The sequence below is a fragment of the Malania oleifera genome, chromosome 5 (assembly GCF_029873635.1).
Source record: "Malania oleifera isolate guangnan ecotype guangnan chromosome 5, ASM2987363v1, whole genome shotgun sequence".
Lineage (NCBI taxonomy): Eukaryota > Viridiplantae > Streptophyta > Magnoliopsida > Santalales > Ximeniaceae > Malania > Malania oleifera.
In genome coordinates, this window is record NC_080421.1 from 65,286,702 (window position 1) to 65,306,746 (window position 20,045).

The window sequence follows — 20,045 nt, forward strand, 5'->3', positions numbered from 1 at the left end:
TGATTATGACATGACTTCAAAAAAAAAATCATATTAATTGTCCAGAACTCTCATTTCCCACTTAGCATATAAATGACGCTCTCATAATGTTTGTAAGATTAATCCCAAATGTTGTTCATGTACTTCTTGAGTCTTTGAATACCCCAAACATCATCCATAAAAATTTATAATAAATTGATCCAAATATGGTTGAATAACTTAATTCATCCTATCCATGAAAATACAAGGTGTGTTAGTAACCCCAATTGGTAACACTAGAAACTTATCGCAATCTTACTGTGCACCCGATTTTGTCTTTGGGGTATATAATTTTCAATTCTTAATTAGTGATAATTTAATTGCAAATCAATCTTCAAAAATTTTGGGATTTATCAATTATTCCAATAATCCCCCAATCCCTCGAAGTCGATACCAATTCCTACTGTAACGTGATTCAACTTCCAATGATTAATGCATAACCTCAAGGCCCCACTATGTCTCTTAGTGAATAACACAGATGCAACCTATAATGATATACTAGGTTGAAAAATTATTTGTTAAGGAAATCTTTTAGTTGCACCTTAAGTTTCCTTAGTTCAGTTGATGTCATTCTATAGGAAGCAATCGACTTTGGCTCCGTTCCTAGCACCAAATCGATATTAAGTTCAATCTCCTCTTGAAGATAGCCCTGATAAGTCATTTGAAAAGAATATCTAGAATTTCATCTCCTCCACGGCCCTCAACATAACCCTACCTGAAAATTGGGAGGCATGGGCCTCTTTCCCTAGCTCAGGTTCATAAACTCTTCCGCCTGGGCAACTTTGATAGAAGAGTGAATGTATTGATCATAGAAAATTTCTTTAAAATAGTTCCATGTCAGGTTTTTTGGTTCTAGCCTTTGTTCTTTAAGTAGCTTTATCGACATCCACCAACGCTTGGCCTCCCCAGTCATTTTAAAAATAGCATACAGAACTTTTTGCTCATCTGCATAGTGGAGACTTGCTAATATATCTTCCATCTCTTGGATCCATTTCTTTGCAATGATTTGATCGGCTCTCCTCGTAAAAGTAGGTGAATTCATGTGGATAAATTGCTCGATAGTGCAACCCGGGTTAGCTGGTAGGCAGTTTTGTCCCCCATAGTTCCACACAACCCTAGCCATGACCTGCTAGCCTACACTACACATCACCTATTCAAGGTTATTGCCACCTATGCTAGAAGCCCTCTCGTTACCACTACTTTTAGTGTTTATGTTGTTATTCCTGAGGTCTATCCTAAAAAGGGAACAACCAGGCTCAGTATACAATTACTATCACACAACCAATACACTGTTATAACTTATAAATTACTCTTCTATGATCCTTTATCTCCACATCCTCAATCCCCATTTAAAATTCAGTCTTACCCCTTAGAAATAAGACCCATCGATAGTATCCATGGTTTTCCTGAAACCGTCACCCCAGGAAAAACACAGAAACAACCTCGGTATTCCTATCTCTAGGCCGCAAGATAGAACTCTAAATTCTTACCTCATCCTTCACAATGAATGACTCACATTTTAATCTACCCATCTCCTATTTTCCTCAAAATCGATTCCTATACTCTAGTATTGTTTCCATTGCACTCCAAAGACTATAAAACCTAGCAACCTAGGCTCTGAAACCAAACTGTAAGAACCTGCCTATTTTACCATATATATATTTTCACATAAAAACATAACATCATTCTTAATAACCCTATTTCCCTATTATACTGATATAAACATGGACAACCCAAATCCGTGGGTACCAGGGACATACCTGCCAAACAACTTTGACACCTAAGTAGCAAGAAACATAATTGCCATACAACCATCCAATAAATCACAATACCAGAGTTCTATTAAATCCGCTAATTATATATATACAGTCATCTACGAAAAGATTGAAAAGTATCCTAGGGCCAATTCTCAAAGTAAATCTGACCCTAGCACAACAACTCACCCTTCTAACAAGGTAGCACAGTCTAACTCTACTATCGCGGAGCTCTATTTGCTCCTTTACCCTGATTTCCTGAAATGTTTTAATGCTGGGGTGGGACACCTCTCAGTAAGGGAAATAAACTAGTATCAGTGTGTGGAAACATGAGTATTTTTGTGTTGTACATATAAATAATACATAAAACATAACTGGAAAAGTTTGACTGTACTAAATTGAGTAAAACATGATTTGTCAATTCATTATATAACATACTGCATACTGTACATGGAAAACATATTATATAACTGTACTATACTGAAATAACACTCAGGATGGATAGCTAACTGATGTCATGTCTTACCCCCACATGACTAGATTGTGTGGCCCGAAGGTGGAACCTAGTAATGGCTGGCCAAGCATTCTATATCAAGCATAAGTTTTTAAGTATGATGGGCCTGCCCCACGTGGTCCCAGACTACAAGGGGAACATCACCACTCTACACAGAAGCCACACCGACTGTCATCTTCCACACTACTGATCGTGTGGTAGCACTATCATAATTCTGAACATATAGCTATGGTACCATGCTCCTGAAAACTAAACTAAACCATACCATCCGGGTTCTGATATCATATAATACGATTTGTATACTGAACATAACTATTTCATATTTCATAATAATATCTGACATGATAATATTTCACAAATTATGTCATAACATACATGAATATGGCATCTACGCTGGTATAACATAGCATGTAATCTCAACATCTGCGCTGGTAAATCCTAATATACTGAACATAAATTTCTTGCACTGTTTACATAATATTCAAGAAATCATAGTTTCTGCACTATTTTATAATTTTTCTGAAAACTGGAAATACATGTTTATTCTAAAATAACATAATATTCCATAAGCATAATTTTCATGGCAAATAATACTCACGCCACACAAGATGGATAACATTCTGGTGTAAAATTTATTCTAAAATCATATTTCCTGATAAAACATATTTAAATCATATCCCTGTTCACAACAGTATTTCCCAAACATAATCTTAATATATACATGTTTTCCTAAAATCAAATGCTATAAAATAAAGAATAATTTTATGAAAATACTGAATTAGTTTATCCCCTTACTCGGCTTACTGAGATTCCCACACAGTTCAATCCTGAGCCCATGGCATTTCCAGTACAAAATCTACAATTTCCATTTCCCCAAAACATTCAATAAAATTCCAACATAATTTCCATAAAACATTTCCTAGGCTCCCAATAACCTAAATAAATTGTTAAACTCCAAAATAATCAAATTACCTTGGTCTTCCTGAACTATGCCTGCGGGGTCTCGAAATTACACCTGCAGCGCTTACCCGAGCCCTGAATTCAGTGACCCTAATTCAACTTCAGAATGCCCAATATTCAACATTTCTAAATCTACAATAATTAAATAATAGTTAGCCCCTTAATAACCCCCTTAGTCTAATTTTGGGGTTATGCCTACGACGACCCATGAGAAATCCACTCCGCTGGACTTGTAGAGAATCATCTCTAGATTCTCATGGTGGTATCCGATCGTCAATTGGGTTTAAGATTTACAAGGAATTGAGGTAAAAGTGAGAATTGAGCTTACCTCAGGAGATATGCCTACGCCGCTCCTATAAAAAATCCACTCTGGTAGAAATTTCGGTGGCAAAGAATGGAGTCCAGCAGTATTTTTTGATTTTTGATCGACGCTCGTTAGACCGATGAAATCGAAGAGAGAGACAGAGAAACATGAAGAGAGTGACAAGAGCATGAAAGTGAGAAAGAGAACATTCATCCAGAATTATACTTGAAATGTTTGAAGTCTCAGGAAGCTCCTTAGACTTCCATTAGGTAAGTATATATTTATATTAATATTATATATATACATACATATATATATATACATATATATATATATCCATAATAATATTTATTTAATTACTTTAATTTAATAATGTTTAATTAATTTAATTATTTATTTATTTATTTATTTATTTATTTTTAGGATCATAACCCTAATCAAGTATAACTACTTTTGGGGTTGTTACAAATGCAGCACCTCAAAGCTCAGCTAAATTCCCTCAAGCAAAGCCAGCAACAACAACATATACAAGAGAGGATTGACCCTATTTTCCCTCCATTTACTTTGGCTTTCAGCTCTTCTTAACCAAAATTTCAGGCAGTATAATTGCAAGCATCTTTCAAGGTAGTGACTCTTTTCTCCATCTCAAAAAGAAGCAGTGTACTCAAAACCTAGCCCAAACCCAGAGGGTTCAACAACCGTCTCTATAGCTCAAAAGAAGTAAGACAAGAAAAAATTTGGAGAACCAAGTGATCTAGATCAAGAACCACAAATTGGGGTTCTAGAAAAGGATAATCCTATCTCTAAACTCTTTATTGAGATGGCTCATCCATTACATCTAGAAAAGGTGCCAAAATCATCACTTGTCATCATGACGGACAATGATTCATCTGAAGAAGAGATTCAACTTCCAAAGCCTATAATGATGACATATGCATCCACCTGCATGACAGAATACGACAGTCGTACTAACGATAAAGGAGTTGATGACAACATCAATCTCTAAGAGAATACTACATCAGTCATTCCCACACATAGTTCAAGCAACAATGGAAATGGACCAACCATTTCATTGGAAGAAATACCTCCAAACCAATGAAGGAATAAGATCCTTGAACTCAATGCATGGTGCACAGCATAATTAATGAAAGAGGGTATTACTTTTAAAGAAGTCATTGGAAGGGTTATTTCAAAGTTCATTGGAAGATTAAGAATCTAGTGCATGGATAAACCTCGGAGATTACAGGCAGTTACAGATATCACAGGTACCTAACCTTGATGTCTTCATCTCCACAATCATTAAAGAATTCTATGGTGCCTGAGAAAACCACGTCACTCAAGCCAAAGAAGAATACATGAAGATTAAATGTTGCTTACTTAAAAGAAAAGATCTTGAGAAGCATTATAATCTTATCTCTGAAAGATATTACGCTCTCTATGGACTGAATAACATTAACCTCAAGCAAGCCTATTTTAATTGCTTGTCGGATCCACTAGGATAATAAGTCCTACAAGAACTTCACAAATGAGTGGAAAAAGACTCGAAAGCACCTCCTTTGGTAAACTTTATCACAGATCTCTTATAAATCAAGATGCGCTTTGCAAAAAGTATGACATGTATAGAAGAGTCTAGAAGGCAGGAATGTAAATCACCATGGAATGCATAAGGAAGGACCTCCTCATCATGTGTAAAGGAAACAAACAATGCCCCTGCTCAATAGGAGAAAATGAAGAAGTTTATCCCTGCAGAAAATACAGAAGGTCAAAACACAAGGAGAAGTGTTGGGAATATTTGAGAAAGATGAAGCATGAGAAAGAATTAAAAGATCATTGATGTTACATTTGCAATCAAAAAGGGCATTATGCAAAAAAGTGTCCCTATAAATAAAAGAAAATTAAACTAATCTAGATTCTACACAAAGTCTTCGATTGGGATTATAATGACGACATCGAATATATATTCTCCATTGATGATCAACAAAATGAAGACTCTATCCTTGCTTTCTAGCAATGTGGACAGTCAAATCTTTCAAACTCTCTGGATGAAGATGAAGAATTTGAGAGTTACTAGGCCGATCCACTTGAATGTTATATCCAACCCATTAATAATGAATGCTACCCCCGATAGCATCAACAAAGGAAGAAGTCCATGACCTTTGTTCCATCCAATAACCATTATCAACACAATTTAAGAAAGGAAATTATGTTTCACCCTCTGCTCCAGTTTGGGTATTAGTTGATAAATACTCAAATCCAGTTAAAGTCATTGCATTCTTCGACACAGGAGCAATACGCAACTTTATTAAACCAGGTATTCCACTAAAAGACAAATGGAAGCCTTGGAGCCAAGGATTCAAGGCAACAAATGGAGAACACTTCTAGGCCAGGTTAAAAAGGTGTACCCATTTATATTAATCTTCATCCATGATGCTTAATCAAGGCAAAATTCTTTGGGTCAAAGCTTCCAAACAAAGATCTTCTCATTGGATTTGATATCATTCAACACTTAAACAAGGTCCAGTGGACAACATAAGTTTTAAAATTCAGATAATATTTGTTACAATGGACCAAGACCCCTAATCTTTTTTAGATCGGTTAATCCTTGGAGGAGATTAAGGCACGATTAATTTATAAAAATTGTGCAAATAGTCATAGTGAGCTTTTGGAGAATGAAGATCCAGAGTTCTTTGTTAGTATACTCTTCAAAAAAGAATGAAGATATCAACCCGACTAAAACCAGTCACAAGAGGATGAATCCATAACATTATTCTTTGGCCCAGGATGAGTTGACCTAACTCCAAGAAGAAGGGCTCATTGAACCAACAAAGTGATAGTGTGCTTTTGAAGCCTTCTATGTCAAAAAAAAAAGGGGCTAAACAATCTCGATGAAAGCTTAGGATTGTCATCAACCACCATCCTTTCAACCATTTTCTTACTAATGACAAGTTCCCATTACCAAACAGGACCAGCCTATTTTCACAATTATCGGAGGCCTAAATCCTTTCAAAATTGGACTTGAAAGTGGGCTTTTGGAAATTGGGCATCCATCCAGATGACAGACCCAAGATAGCCTTTTGCATACCCATTTTCCACTAACAATAGACTGTTATGCCATTTAGGCTCAAAGTGGCCCTGTCCATATTTCAAAAGGCAATGATCAAGATTTTTCAGCCCATACTCCATCATGCCCTGATCTATATTAATGATATCCTTTTGTTTTCAAAGGATACATCATCACATGCTAAACTTCTGAATCAGTTCACAAATATTATGGAGCACTACAAAATTATATCATTTTCTTTTTTAACAGTATAATTTTGTAGTGCTCCACAATATTTGTGAACTAATTTAGAATCTTAGCATTTGATGATGTATTCTTTGAAAACAAAAGGATATCATCAATATAGATCAAGGCATGATGGAGTATGGGCTAAAAAATCTTGATCATTGCCTTTTGAAATATGGATGGGGCAACTTTGACCCTAAATGGCATAACAGTCTATTGCTAGTGGAAAATGAGTATGCAAAAGGCCTTCTTGGGTCTGTCATTTGGATGGACGCCCAATTGCCAAAAGCCCACTTTCAAGTCAAATTTTAAAAAGATTTGGGCCTCCGATAATTGTGAAAAATAGGCTGGTCCTGTTTGGTAACAGGAATTTGTCATTAGTAAGAAAATGGTTAAGGGGCTAGTAGTTGATGATGTTCCTAAGCTTTCCTTGAAATCATTTAGCCCTTTTGTTGACATAGAAGGCTTCAAAAGTACACTACCATTTTGTTGGTTCAATAAGCCCTTCTTCTTGGAGTTGGGTCAACTCATCCTGGGCCAAAGAATAATGTTATGGATTCATCCCCTTGTGACTTTCTTTAGTCAGGTTGATATCTTCATTCTTTTTTGAAGGGGATACTAACAAAGAACTCTGGATTCTTCCATAATGGCTTCAAGCATTTCTTCAAAAACTCGCTATGACTATCAACACAATTTTTCTGAATTAATCGTGCTTTAATCTCCTCTAGGGACTAAGTGATCTAGAAAAGATTAGGGGTCTTGGTCCATTGAACAAATATGATCTAAATTTTAAAACTTATGTTGTCCACTAGACCTTGTTTAAGTGCTAAATGATATTAAATCTAATGAGAAGATCTTTGTTTAGAAGCTTTGACCCAAATAATGTTGCCTTGATTGAACATTATGGATGAAGCTTAATATAAACGGGTACACTTTTTAACCTAGCCTAGAAGTGTTCTCCATTTGCTGCTTTGAATCCTTGGCTCCAAGGCTTCCATTTGTCTTTTGGTAGAATACCTAGTTTAATAAAGCTACATGTTGCTCCTGTGTTGAACAATGCAATGACTTTAACTAGATTTGAGTATTTATCAGCTAATGCCTAAACTAGAGCAGAGGGTGAAACATAATTTCCTTTCTTAAATGATAATTTTCCTAATGAGCGTCTTTTTGCAGTGTTGTGCACTTCTTGGTTTGCTGATATTGTGAACTAGCTTGTCACCGACCGAATGGCAGACCAATGGGTAAATCAAGATAAGTGTAAGTTCCTTACAGAGGTACGACACCACTATTTTGACAACCCATATTTGTTTAAATATTGTTCTGATCAATTGGTTCACAGATGTGTGCCCGGTGATGAATTTACTTTTGTGATGCATTTTGTCATAGTGGAGCGTGTGTAGGCCACTTTGCTGCAAAGAAAACTATTTCAAAAATTTTGTAAAGTGGATTCTACTAGCTTACTATGTTTAAAAATGTTGAGAATTTTGGTAAAACCTGTGAGGCTTGTCAGAAATTAAGAAAATCACATCAAAGAATGAAATGCCTATGTCTCCCATTTTGACTCTTAAAATTTTTTACTGTTGGGGAATTGACTTTATAGGACCATTCTCAAACTCTTTTGGGCATTCCTACATTTTAGTTGCTATGGACTATGTTTCAAAATGGGTGGAAAGTATACCTTGTAGGACAAATGACCACAGGGTTGTCATCCGGTTTCTCAAGGAATTATTTGCATGTTTTGGCATGCCCAAGGCAATCATTAGTGATGGAGGGTTTCTTTTGAAAAACTCATCCAAAAGTATGGAGTGACCCATAAGGTCTTTGCTCCATACCACCCTCAGACCAATGGTCAAGTTGAGTTGGCCAATAGAGAGATCAAAATCATACTTGAGAAAATGGAGCGTCCTAATCAAAAAAACTGGTCAGAAAAACTTGTTGATGCACTCTGGGCCTACTGAATTGCATTCAAGACGAATTTAGGGATGTTTCCCTACAGGTTAGTTTACGGTAAGGCAAGTCATTTACCTATTGAGATTCAGCATCATGCTTTATGGACTATAAAACAGATTAACTTTTTACTTGACGATGTCAAAGGTTTAAGGAAATTGCAGGTATGTCAACTTGAAGAATCTAGGAGGGAAGCTTACAACAATGTCCGCTTAGCAAAGGAGCGGATGAAGTTGCTGCACAACAGGAAAATGAAAGGCAAACAACTTTTCCTTACTCAGCAAGTGCTTCTTTATAACTCCAGATTGCATCTGTTTCCTGAGAAATTGAAGTCCTGATGGGGTGGCCCGTACATTGTTGAAAAAATTCATTCTCATGGCGCGGTAGAAATTGTAGATCCATAGAGTGGCAACAGCTTCACAATTAATGGCTAGCGTCTCAAGCCTTTCATAAGTCCATTCGATCCATATGAAGAGGTCTTGCTCCTATAAGACCTCAGGGGAGTCCTCTGACCTTTCTTTTTTACTGTCTTTCTTTTTCTTTTTCTTTTTCTTTTTCTTTTTCTTTTAGTTTCTTTTGTTCTTATTTGCATCTTTCGTTTCTTTTTCTACTGTGTTTGTTGGTTGTGACTCTCTACTATTCTTTTTTTTTTTTTCTTCTTATTGGTTTGTTTCCCCCATGCATATCTTTTCCATTTCCCCTATGCTTTCACATTGAGGACAATGTCTCATTTTAGTTTAGGGGAGAGAATTTGCATGTGCAATTTTGTGCTTCCATGTGATAGAATTTTAATGTGAAAATAATTTCAATATGAAAATAATTTCAATATGAAAATTGCATGTGATTTTTGTTTGCATGTTGATTAGGTCTACATTTGGGAAATATTGGTATTGAGCTCAAAGCATGTTGAATTTCTTAATTGTGAACATTACATGGCCAATTTTTTCTTTCTTTCTTTTTGAGGATATGGAATATGTAGGATGTAGTGCAATCTGAGTTTGAATTAAAAGAGAGTTTTATCCATTTCACTTAGTTTCAACCAAGAGAAGGATGTTGAAAGTCTTGCTACACACACTACATAGGTTAGAAGACTTAGAAAGACTACCTTAGATTATTTCTGGTTGATATACACTTCAAATGTTTGGAACTCTAATGAACCATATCCTAATGGCTTAGAAAATGAAAAGAAAGAAAAAAGGAAAAAAAAAACTTAAAGCAAATGAAAACAAGAAACAAGCTAGGGATCAGTTGCAAAAAGAAGAAAAAAAGAGAAAAGAAAAAAAGGAATAAAAAGAGGGAAATAATTGTGTATTGGAAAGGGCTACCTATTACCGAGGTCCTAAATAATAATAAAAAGTGGGTACCTTTTAAAGTGTAGTAGCGTGAAAGTCACCTTTGTACATTCATGCACTGGAAGCAGTTACCTACTACTAGGATCCTAACTAATCAGGAAAGTGGGTCCCTTTTAAAGTGTAATAGTATAAAAGGCGTCAGTACAATGGTTTTGAATTAGAGTAAGACCATATGGTTGTCTCAAATTAATTGGTGTGTTTGAAACCATTAATGTTTGCTTGTGGTCAATCTTGGATCCTCTCTTATACACGTAAGCTTTGTTACATTCCATTATTTTGATTGTTTTACTAAATGGTGTATAAATTTCTCAGTTGATACGTAACTTAGATTAATCTGTGTCCTATGTTCCTAAACTCATTAAGCATATCTTTCATGTAATTTTCATAAGTATTGGAATTTTAGTTGCTATTCCCTCGGTTTGAATGCATTCATGTTATTTGCTAGAGACTAACAAAATGTTAGTTAGGGGTGTAATTGACGCGTAATTAGGCGTTTTAATTCATGCATTAAGGATTATATTTTTAATTAAATACCTAATTACTCTCAATATTTTAACAATGTGTTCTATTTATAATATTTGGGTTCTATTGAGTAATTTATGCATTTTTGGTTTTTTTTTTTTTTTGTAGGACAATTATTGGAAGCTAAAAACTGACTGTACTTCGTATTTTGGGCATAACTTTCTCGTTCAAACTCTGATCGAGACGATTCAAAATGCTATGAAAAGCCAAGAAAAATTTCTACAACTTTTGTGTTTTGAATTTTGAGAGTTACGGGTTGTATGAAGGTCAAAATTGGGTTTTTGCGTTGGGAAACAAAAAAAAAAAAAAACAAGAAAAGAAAATTTTAAAAAAAATGAAGTGGGTCGGGTCTTGATGTGACCTATCCATGCAAGTGTGTGTTTTCTGGCAGTAGGAGCTGGCACGCTAGGGCAACTGGAGGGATTGAAAAGTAAAAGTGAAAGCAAAGGAAAAAAGGGGGAAAAGGCTAGGGTAAAAAGGAGCTTTGAGGGAATAGGTTTGGAGGGGGGTTTGCGTGTGGAACATTTTGGTACCTTGGGGGAGCTACGCCATAGGACACAGCTGCAGTGTGGAGACCCGAGTTGCTCTTCTTCCACTTCATTGCTCTCTCTCTCTCTCTCTCTCTCTCCTTGTGTTATTTTAATATTGTTAGAGTTATTTTTATTGCTAAGCTTTTAATTTGTTTCCATTTGAAGCTGGGATTAAACATTTGTTTAGATTAAGAACTATTTATTAGATTAATATTTGTTTTATCTCTCTCTCTCTCTCTCTCTCTCTTCAGTTTAAATACTTGCTTAGATTATTTAAGTGGTCAAATTCAGTTTTTTTTGTAGTTGTTGAATTTAAATTCTTGTTGGATTATTTATATTATTAAGTTCAGTTTATCTATTTAATTTCAAGTTCATTGTAGGAGTTAATACTTGTTCGATATTTTTATTCTTGTGTTTACCTTACTGTTATTATGTTGAAGTTAAGTATTTGAATAGGACTCTCTCATTCCCTCCTTTCCTTGTGGTTGTTTAATTATTTTAATCTAACTGATGTCATGTTAAATATCTTGATGGAATTTTTGTTTATTAGTGTAAATTTAGTCATTTTCATTTAGGAAATGTTTGAGTCTTTCTATTGTTGGGTTTAGTTTATTTATTTAGTCCAGTTTTATTTATTAGCTTAATTTATTTTCATTTAGTTGAATCATTGTTAGGTTCAGTTTATTCATTACTCTTAGGTCTTTGTCGAGTCTAATTTTAGCTATCCTTGTTTTACTATTTGAATATTTAATTAGTGAGTGTTTGGTTGGTTTGCATGAAAGGTTCATAGTTTAGGTTTCACGTCATTTCAATTTCACCATAAATTTTCAAAACCCCCAAAGAAACCGAATCTAAACCATGTTCAATAAAATTGTTTTCTTATTTTCTTTTTCCTGTTTTGCACTAGTTTAAAACTAATCTGCATTTCCTGAGGAGACGATTTGGCCTGTTTGGGCTAATTATTACACAACATAGCTCCTATACTTGGGATAACTTCCGAACTACTTATTTTTAGAAGTGAGTCAAAGGGGCTCGTGTTGGGTTACAATATCACTCCAATTGTGTGATGCTCATTTTAGGGGTTTTTAAATTATAAAGTTTGTCATCTTTCTGAAGAGTAGTATTTTTTTCCTTAATTTTTTATAAAATCCTAAATCTTTATGTTCATATAATAAAAGCCTTAATCATGGAAGAGGTTCCATCGATAATACCAGGGATATCTCAATTTTCTTATTTTCTATTTGATTATGGTCAATGAACAACTAAGGTAGAGATACAAGAATTCCATTTTAGTACCAATACATGTAGAAAACAAATCCTCCCTAATTTGATGTCTACTTTTTCTTCTTAAAAAATATTCCTACATAAGTATTAGTTGAATAATACATATCACAATTACTAAAAGAAATGTTAAAGGTATGTTTAGTTGTGGAAAATAGGTTTCATTTTTCATCTTAAATTTTCAACAAAAAAAAAAAGTTAGCTAGATTTTTATTTTAAAATATTTATAAAATAAATGAACAACAAGAAATAATTTTGTTGCTATTTTATTGTGGAAATAGTTTTAATTTACATTTTTAGTTTTTCGAATACAAAAATGTCACCTTACAACAACAACAACAACAACAACAGTAATAACAAGTCTTAAGTCCCACTAGGTAAGATTGGTTACATGAATCATTTTTCTCCAATTCACCCAATTGAGAGCAATTTCCTTCTTTAACTTAAGAACAATTTAATTCTTCCTCACTACTTAGTCACAGATTAATCTAGATCTATCCCTACCTCTTTTAATACCAGAAACAATAACTAATTCAGTTCTTCTCACAAGTTGTTACTAGGTCTACATTTCAAATGTCTAAATCGTCTAAGTTGTCCTCCCTTATATTGCCTTCAATTGATGTTATGCCTAGTTTTATTGCATATCTGTTTTGTCCTTAATTTGTCTTTTAATGTTTATACCATTCATCCACATTAACATTTGCATTTCAACAACTTTTACTTTTTATACATACTGTTTCTTAGTTGCCTAATATTCTAATGATCCATAAAGCATGGTTTGCCTTATAGTCATCTTATAAAACTTTTCTTTTAATTTTAAAGGTATTCTATTATCACACTGCATGCTTAATGCATTTCTCCATTTTATCCAACCTGCTTTAGCTTTATGTACTACATTCTCTTCAATTTCCCCTTCCACTTGCATAATAGATCCAAGATATCAAAATCTACTAGTTTTATTAATTTCCTGATTATCAAGTTCAATATTCTCTTCGATACTCCCCTTTATATTACTAAAACTACATTTCGTATATTTAGTCTTATTCCTACTTATATTAAAACCTTTAAACTCTAAAACGTTTCGCCAAAGTTCTAACTTAGATTTCATTCCACTCCTACTTTCATCAACTAAGATAATATCATTTGCAAAAAAACATACACTAAGAGATCTCATTTTGGATATTCCTAGTGAGTTCATTAATTTCCAAAGCATAAAGAAGAGGTCTCAAATTAGAACCCTAAAGTACCCCGATTGTGATTCAAAATTCTCTAAATTCCCCTCTTGCAATCCTAACGCTAATTGCTACTCTATCACACATATGCTTAATGACCTCAATATATCTATTGCAAACTCTTTTCCTATCTTAAACCCATAAAAGAACTTCCCTAAGTATTTTATCATAGGCTTTCTCTAGATCAATAAAAATCAATTCAAGTTCATTTTCTTTTTTCTCCAAACTTTCATCAATCTTCTTAAAATATAAATAGATTTTGTTATTGATCTCTCGAGCATAATACCAAATTGATACTTTGAAACTCTTATTTCTAGTCTTATTCTTTGTTCAATTACTCTTTCCTCTAATTTCCACGTATAACTCACCATAATTTTGCGATAGTTATTACAATTTTGAATATCATCTTCATCTTTTTTTATTTATAAAGGTGTTAACATACTTTTCCTCAATTCTTCCTATATTTTCTTGGTTTTTATAATAATGATGAATAGATTAGACATCCATATACCTCCTTTATCCCTAAACATTTGTAAACTTTAATTGGTGTATTATATAATCATATAAATTTTCTACTTTTTTTTTTTTTTTGAAGTTATCTTAATTTTAAAGACTCTAATTTTGCGAATAAATATCTTATTTTTAGTCTTCTCCTTATCTGTCACTTCCAAACCCAAGCTTTCAATTTGGCTCTCATCAAACAATCCTTAAAGTATCTATGCCACCTCTCTTTTACGTCTTCTTCTTTGATTAAGACATTAACATTATTGTCCTTTATACATTTTATATTCCTAAATCTTTGCGTTTTCTTTCTCTTGTAGTCTAGCTCTAGCTAGTTTATGAGTGTATCTTTCTCCTTCTTGTATCTAATCTAGTATATAAAATAAAATATCATAAGCTCTATGTTTAACTTCACTAATAGTTTTATTTTTCTTGTCTTTTTATACTTTTCAAGATTTTATATATTTCTTCAACTTTGTCATTATACAAGTTTCATTTTGTCTTTATGACTTTTTGGATATCTTGATCTCACCACCAACTTTCTTTTTTGCCCGAATACCTTCCTCTGAATTCACCTAAGACCAATTTTCCTAAATTTATGATAGAGTTAGTCATTCTATTCCACATATTGTCCAATCACTCTCTTTAATCATTCTATTTTTTTTAATTTTACATTATTTTCTTCCTTCAAGCTCCAGCACCCAATCCTCTTACATGATTTGTGTTGATCTTTCTCTTCTATTTTTGAGTATATATATATAGTACTAGGAATGTATGTTGTGAGTCAAACTTTCATCTGGGATAACTCTACAATCGATCTCTCTTCCTAATTAAGAAGAAATCTATTTGACTCTTATTTTTGCCTAGTCTCAAAAGTTATTAAATATTCTTCTCTTTTTATAAAGCCGGTATTTAATATAACCAAATCGTAGGACATGGAAAAATTTAGAATTGTATAAACTAAAATGACATCTTGTTTTCTAATTTTTCATATTTATATAGAAAAGTTGGAAAAATCTTTTATTATTTATCTAGATTTATAACTCTTTGCATACGAAGTATGAAATTCAGATCTTATGTTTTAATTGTATTTATTATGTATAAACTTTCTTTAAAACCCGTACAAATCCAAATTCAAACCCCAAAATTCATGATCCTTTATATACTTTATATAATTTTTAGAAAAATTAAAAAACAAGTTGTCTTTTTTATAATAATTTTGAAATCTAGAAATAAAAAAATATATATTTTATGGATTTAAACAAACTCTTTGTTTTCTACAATTTAAATATGAATCATAAAAAAATAAATTAAAATTTTTATAATTCTTTAGGAACTAAATTATGAAAAATGAAAATTATTTTCCATTAATAAACAGACCTTAAATATGCTATAACTAAGATACTAGTAGTTATAACTAAGGCATAAACGTCATATAATTACTTTTATGCTTTGTTTGGGATCATGAGTATTTTGAATTTGAATTCAAATGGATTTGATCAAATATCTTCGATTTTATGTTATATTTTACTCAAAAGCAAAACAAATTCACGTCCAAAATCTTTCCAAACTTATGACTAATTCTTCCTTTAATATTTAGTTCTAACATCCTAAATTATCTCTATACAAATTTTGAATTTCATTTAAAAAATTTTACTGTTTGTCTTGCCTTACAATTAACTAAAAATAATACATAACGGTTACCAAAGTGAAGAAACTCTAGAAGCATGAGCAAAATTACTTCAATCATAAAATTTTAATATAATGTCATGAACAATAATATCATGAACAAATAAATATTACAGGGAACCGATCATAAGAGGAAAATACAGGCGGTAAATAACTAAGCAGCCATGCACTTACTTGGATCAACTTCAGCGCTGCTATAGAGTTTAAGCGAGGCTGATTTTCCAGGACCAGCTGGTTGGCCTTCACCCCGAACCACGACGACGGTTCCCCGGACGATGCATTTTTCAGTGGCACCGTGAAAACGATTGCTCTTTTTGGTTTTCTCGCCGACTGAACGCCATCCAAAACGACGGCCCCCAACCTCCATTGTTAATTAACAGCACCTCTTCCTTCTTCTTTTCTTCTCCTCCTACTTTTTTTGTGGCTCGGCCGGAAACTTCTACTTCTCCGATCACGCATACGATCTGTACGAGCATATATACATTTATGAACTGAGGCAAGCAAGCGGGAAATCGCAAGTGACGTGCAAAAGGAAGCCACGTGCTTAGCTTGCATCTTAGGTAATGCATCCGATCCGTTGCCCCCTTCTCGCATTTTACTCTTCAGCCAGGATCATTCTTGAAAGTCAGGAAAATAATTGGTTTTTCTTATATAAAGGCATCAACAAGTAAGAATTCTTATATAAAGGCATCAGCAAAAAAGAAAGAGCATCAAAAATTCAATTTCAGGTAGATACACTCACAGAATCAGCGGTACTCGTGGATGTTGAGATTACTCTGTGAGCCAGCGGGGATCATGGATAGTAAGAATTCGCTCTATGAATCAGCGGGAACCGTGGATGATAATGAAGATGCGTCCCAGGAGTTGGGTTGGTCGAACGCCCAACTGATGCACAGAAGCTGTATCCGCATCCGGACTTTACCTTGATCAGCAAGACCTGGGGGCGAAGTTCCTATGTAACCAAAAAAAAAAAGGTTTAACTAATATACATTATATACTAGAGATTTTTATCAATAGGAACAAAAAATGTTTTAAATTTTTTTTTATTTTTTGAGGAAATAATTAAAATACAAATACATAATACTTTAGCATTTAACACTAATAATATTTATTTTAAATAACATTCATTTACCAAAAATAAAGAAAAACGTAAGAACACTTCACACCTGCTATTTCAATTAATCTCTCATATTTCTTCTAATGCTCGCATAAAAGAAAATAACAAAAACATAAATAAGGGAATAAAGCAAAACTTTTCCAATTATCTTCTACCATTGTTCTCTCAAAGTCTTCATATTTTGGAACCTCTGAATGATTTGCTCATTGTCAATACTCTTAAACGCATCTTTTCAATGTGTAACCATCAATCATTTAATCATTGATCATCCTCGTACGATTGTGCAACTGATTTTTATAGCGTTCATGGTCGAGAATGCTCTTTCAATGGTTGTAGTTGCAAATGATAATATTAATAAAGCTAATTTCAAAAATAAAACACCAAAGGATGCACAATATGCTTCTTTTCTTCAACCAACTTTTTAGACAAATCATTGTTCATAATCATTTTTTACCCATTAAAATAAAGAGCAAGATTGACATGAAAAATTACGTACAAATATATAATGAAAAAAGAAAGCAGCATAAGGCGGTCAACCAATCACTTATGGAGGTCAACCAGCCATTTTTCCCACCATGACTACTTGGTGCCCCATAAAGACAATTGACAAGGTCCAGCAAATTTTGAATTTTTGAATTATCTTGTTGTGATTGGCTGCGGGCATGCACTACAAAAAATGATCTTTTTAGTGACGAAAGTATTAGTGACAAACCAAAAATCATCATTAATAATGTGCCATTAGTGATTAGTAATGAAAACAACATTGGTCGCTAATATTTAAGAAAACAACATTGGTCGCTAATATTTAAGCCATTAGTGAAGAACCTCGTATAGTGACGAACCTCGTATCCGTCACTAAAAGTAGGTTTTCCCACTAACGATCGCACAAACATATTAGAAACGATTTATCGAATATTAGTGAAAAAAGTTTTCATCACTAATAGTCTATTATTAGTGATGGTTGTAGACTGTCACTAATAGTCATCTTTTAGTGACTGTTTTTTGAACCGTTCTACCATTAGTGACGAACCTCATATCCATCGCTAATAATAGACTTTTCGTAATGGTTTCCATCCGGTTCGTCACTGATATTTTCATCACTAAAAGTAGGTTTTCCCGCTCTAACAATTGCACAAAAATATTAGTAATGATTTATCAGATATTAGATATGAAATTTTTCCTCACTAATAATCTATTATTAGTGATGGTTGTAAAACTGTCACTAATAGTCGTCTTTAAGAATCGTCACTAAAAAATTCCCCAAATATCCCCACTACTCCCCTCGCACAAAATCTCGTGCATCCCAAGTCTATATTCTCTTTCTCGTGCTCCCATCCCACATCCCCTCCGTTGGAGAGCCACCATGTGCGATTTGCCGAAGAGTCACTGCCGCCGCTGCCTTAGATCTACTAGCTAGCCATTTGCCACCTATAGCAGCCACAACCAGTACCACCTGTCACTACGCACGCCACAGTTGGTTGCCAAAATTGCAAGTTTGACCAAACTCTTTATTTTAGTTTAGATTTTGAAGTGTTGGCCTAATCTTAATTTAGAATTTTCATTTGTATTAATTTATGTTCTAGCAAGCCTCACATCAGCTAGGTGGACTTCATTCAAGTTTTCCATCTGTGTTAATGTTTGTCTTTGTTGTTTGCTTTTGAGTATAGCCTCCTTGGCTACTCTTTTTATGTATTGTTTTTTTTTCCCTTTTATTATGCACTTCTCTCTGTTTATAGTATATTTGAGGGTGAAACTAGTGTAATAAAATATACTTATGTTGATGATGTTTAGATTTTTGGTTTGGAAATTGTTAATTCAAGAAAAATATTTTTAGCTTCAAAATTTAAGATAGTAGGGATAGACAAATGTAATTCTAAGCATACAAGTTTTTCGAGAACATAATGGTATAAGATTTCCCCATCACATTATATAAAAATTTTTGAACATTTTGATCATTTTTAATTATAGCACACTTGTTAAATTGCATATGATTCTACCTTACATGCATTTAAAGAAAAATCAAGGTTATCCTTTTGCCAATGTTGAGTACACGTGAATAATAGGTGCTCTAATGCATTTATGATTATAAATCTCCAAATATTGCAAATATTATATGTTGATTAAGAAAATATAATCATAGTCTTGGGTTTGATCACTAGGTAGCACTAGAAATAGTTTTGAAATATTTTGAGGCTATTGTAAATTATGGTTTGTTTTACAAGGTTTAGTTAACATATGTCATGTACACATTATTGGCAAACCATGAACACATCAATGGATAACCTTGTAACACACCAATACTCTTATTCACCATATGCCTTTTGAAGAGGGTAGAACTAGGGAAAGCAACTGTAGAAGCCTATGTGCCCCCTAGGGAAGGTACTCCGCACTAGGATTGCCTCATATCTTCCGCTTGAAAGGGAAAGTCAATGCACTTAAAATGGGTTGTAGCCTTGATTGTGGAGGTGAACAATTTGCATAAAAAAAGGGGGGGACTTGATACTCATCCCTGATCGCATTGGATTGTAGCCTTGATTTTGGAGGTGAACAATTTGCATCAAGGAAGGGGGAAATCCCATCACTTTAAATGACACTCCTAAAGCCCCTTTGCAAATAAGAGGAGCCTTGCCTATGGCTATTTCTTCTTATATATATTTGGATATTGTATGTTTTATTTATAATAATGTTTCCATCGAAGCATTCGTTCATTATATGCATTTTTTCATTGAAGCTTATACCCGTTCAAGAATCGTTAGTGTACATTCATGTCTTATCGTAAATATGATACAAATCAATTAATATTCAATTGATTATTAGTCATACTATCTAGATTAATAATAAATGGAGCATGTTAATTATTTGTTTCATTTACGATTAGCGATGTTTATATTTCAATCATTCTTGAATTGTCTAATCTATGGACAATTTAGGAATTTGTATTTACATTGTTGTCATCATTCACACTTTGCTCATTCTCATTACATATTTCGATGGCATATTTGCTTATGTTCTTTGGGTGCATAATGGGGTGTTCTAAT

General features: G+C 33.5%; 1 protein-coding gene across 1 annotated transcript in view; it reads right to left on the reverse strand.

Moving 5' to 3' along the window:
• LOC131155564 (linoleate 9S-lipoxygenase 6-like) overlaps positions 1-16,339 on the reverse strand; it is a 102,721-nt gene extending 86,382 nt beyond the window's left edge. Inside the window, exon 1 of the mRNA XM_058108783.1 lies at positions 16,065-16,339. Within this exon, the coding sequence (XP_057964766.1) occupies positions 16,065-16,257 (193 nt within the window). The 5' untranslated portion in view covers positions 16,258-16,339. The remainder of the gene's footprint in view (positions 1-16,064) is intronic.
• Positions 16,340-20,045: the final 3,706 nt, after the last annotated feature.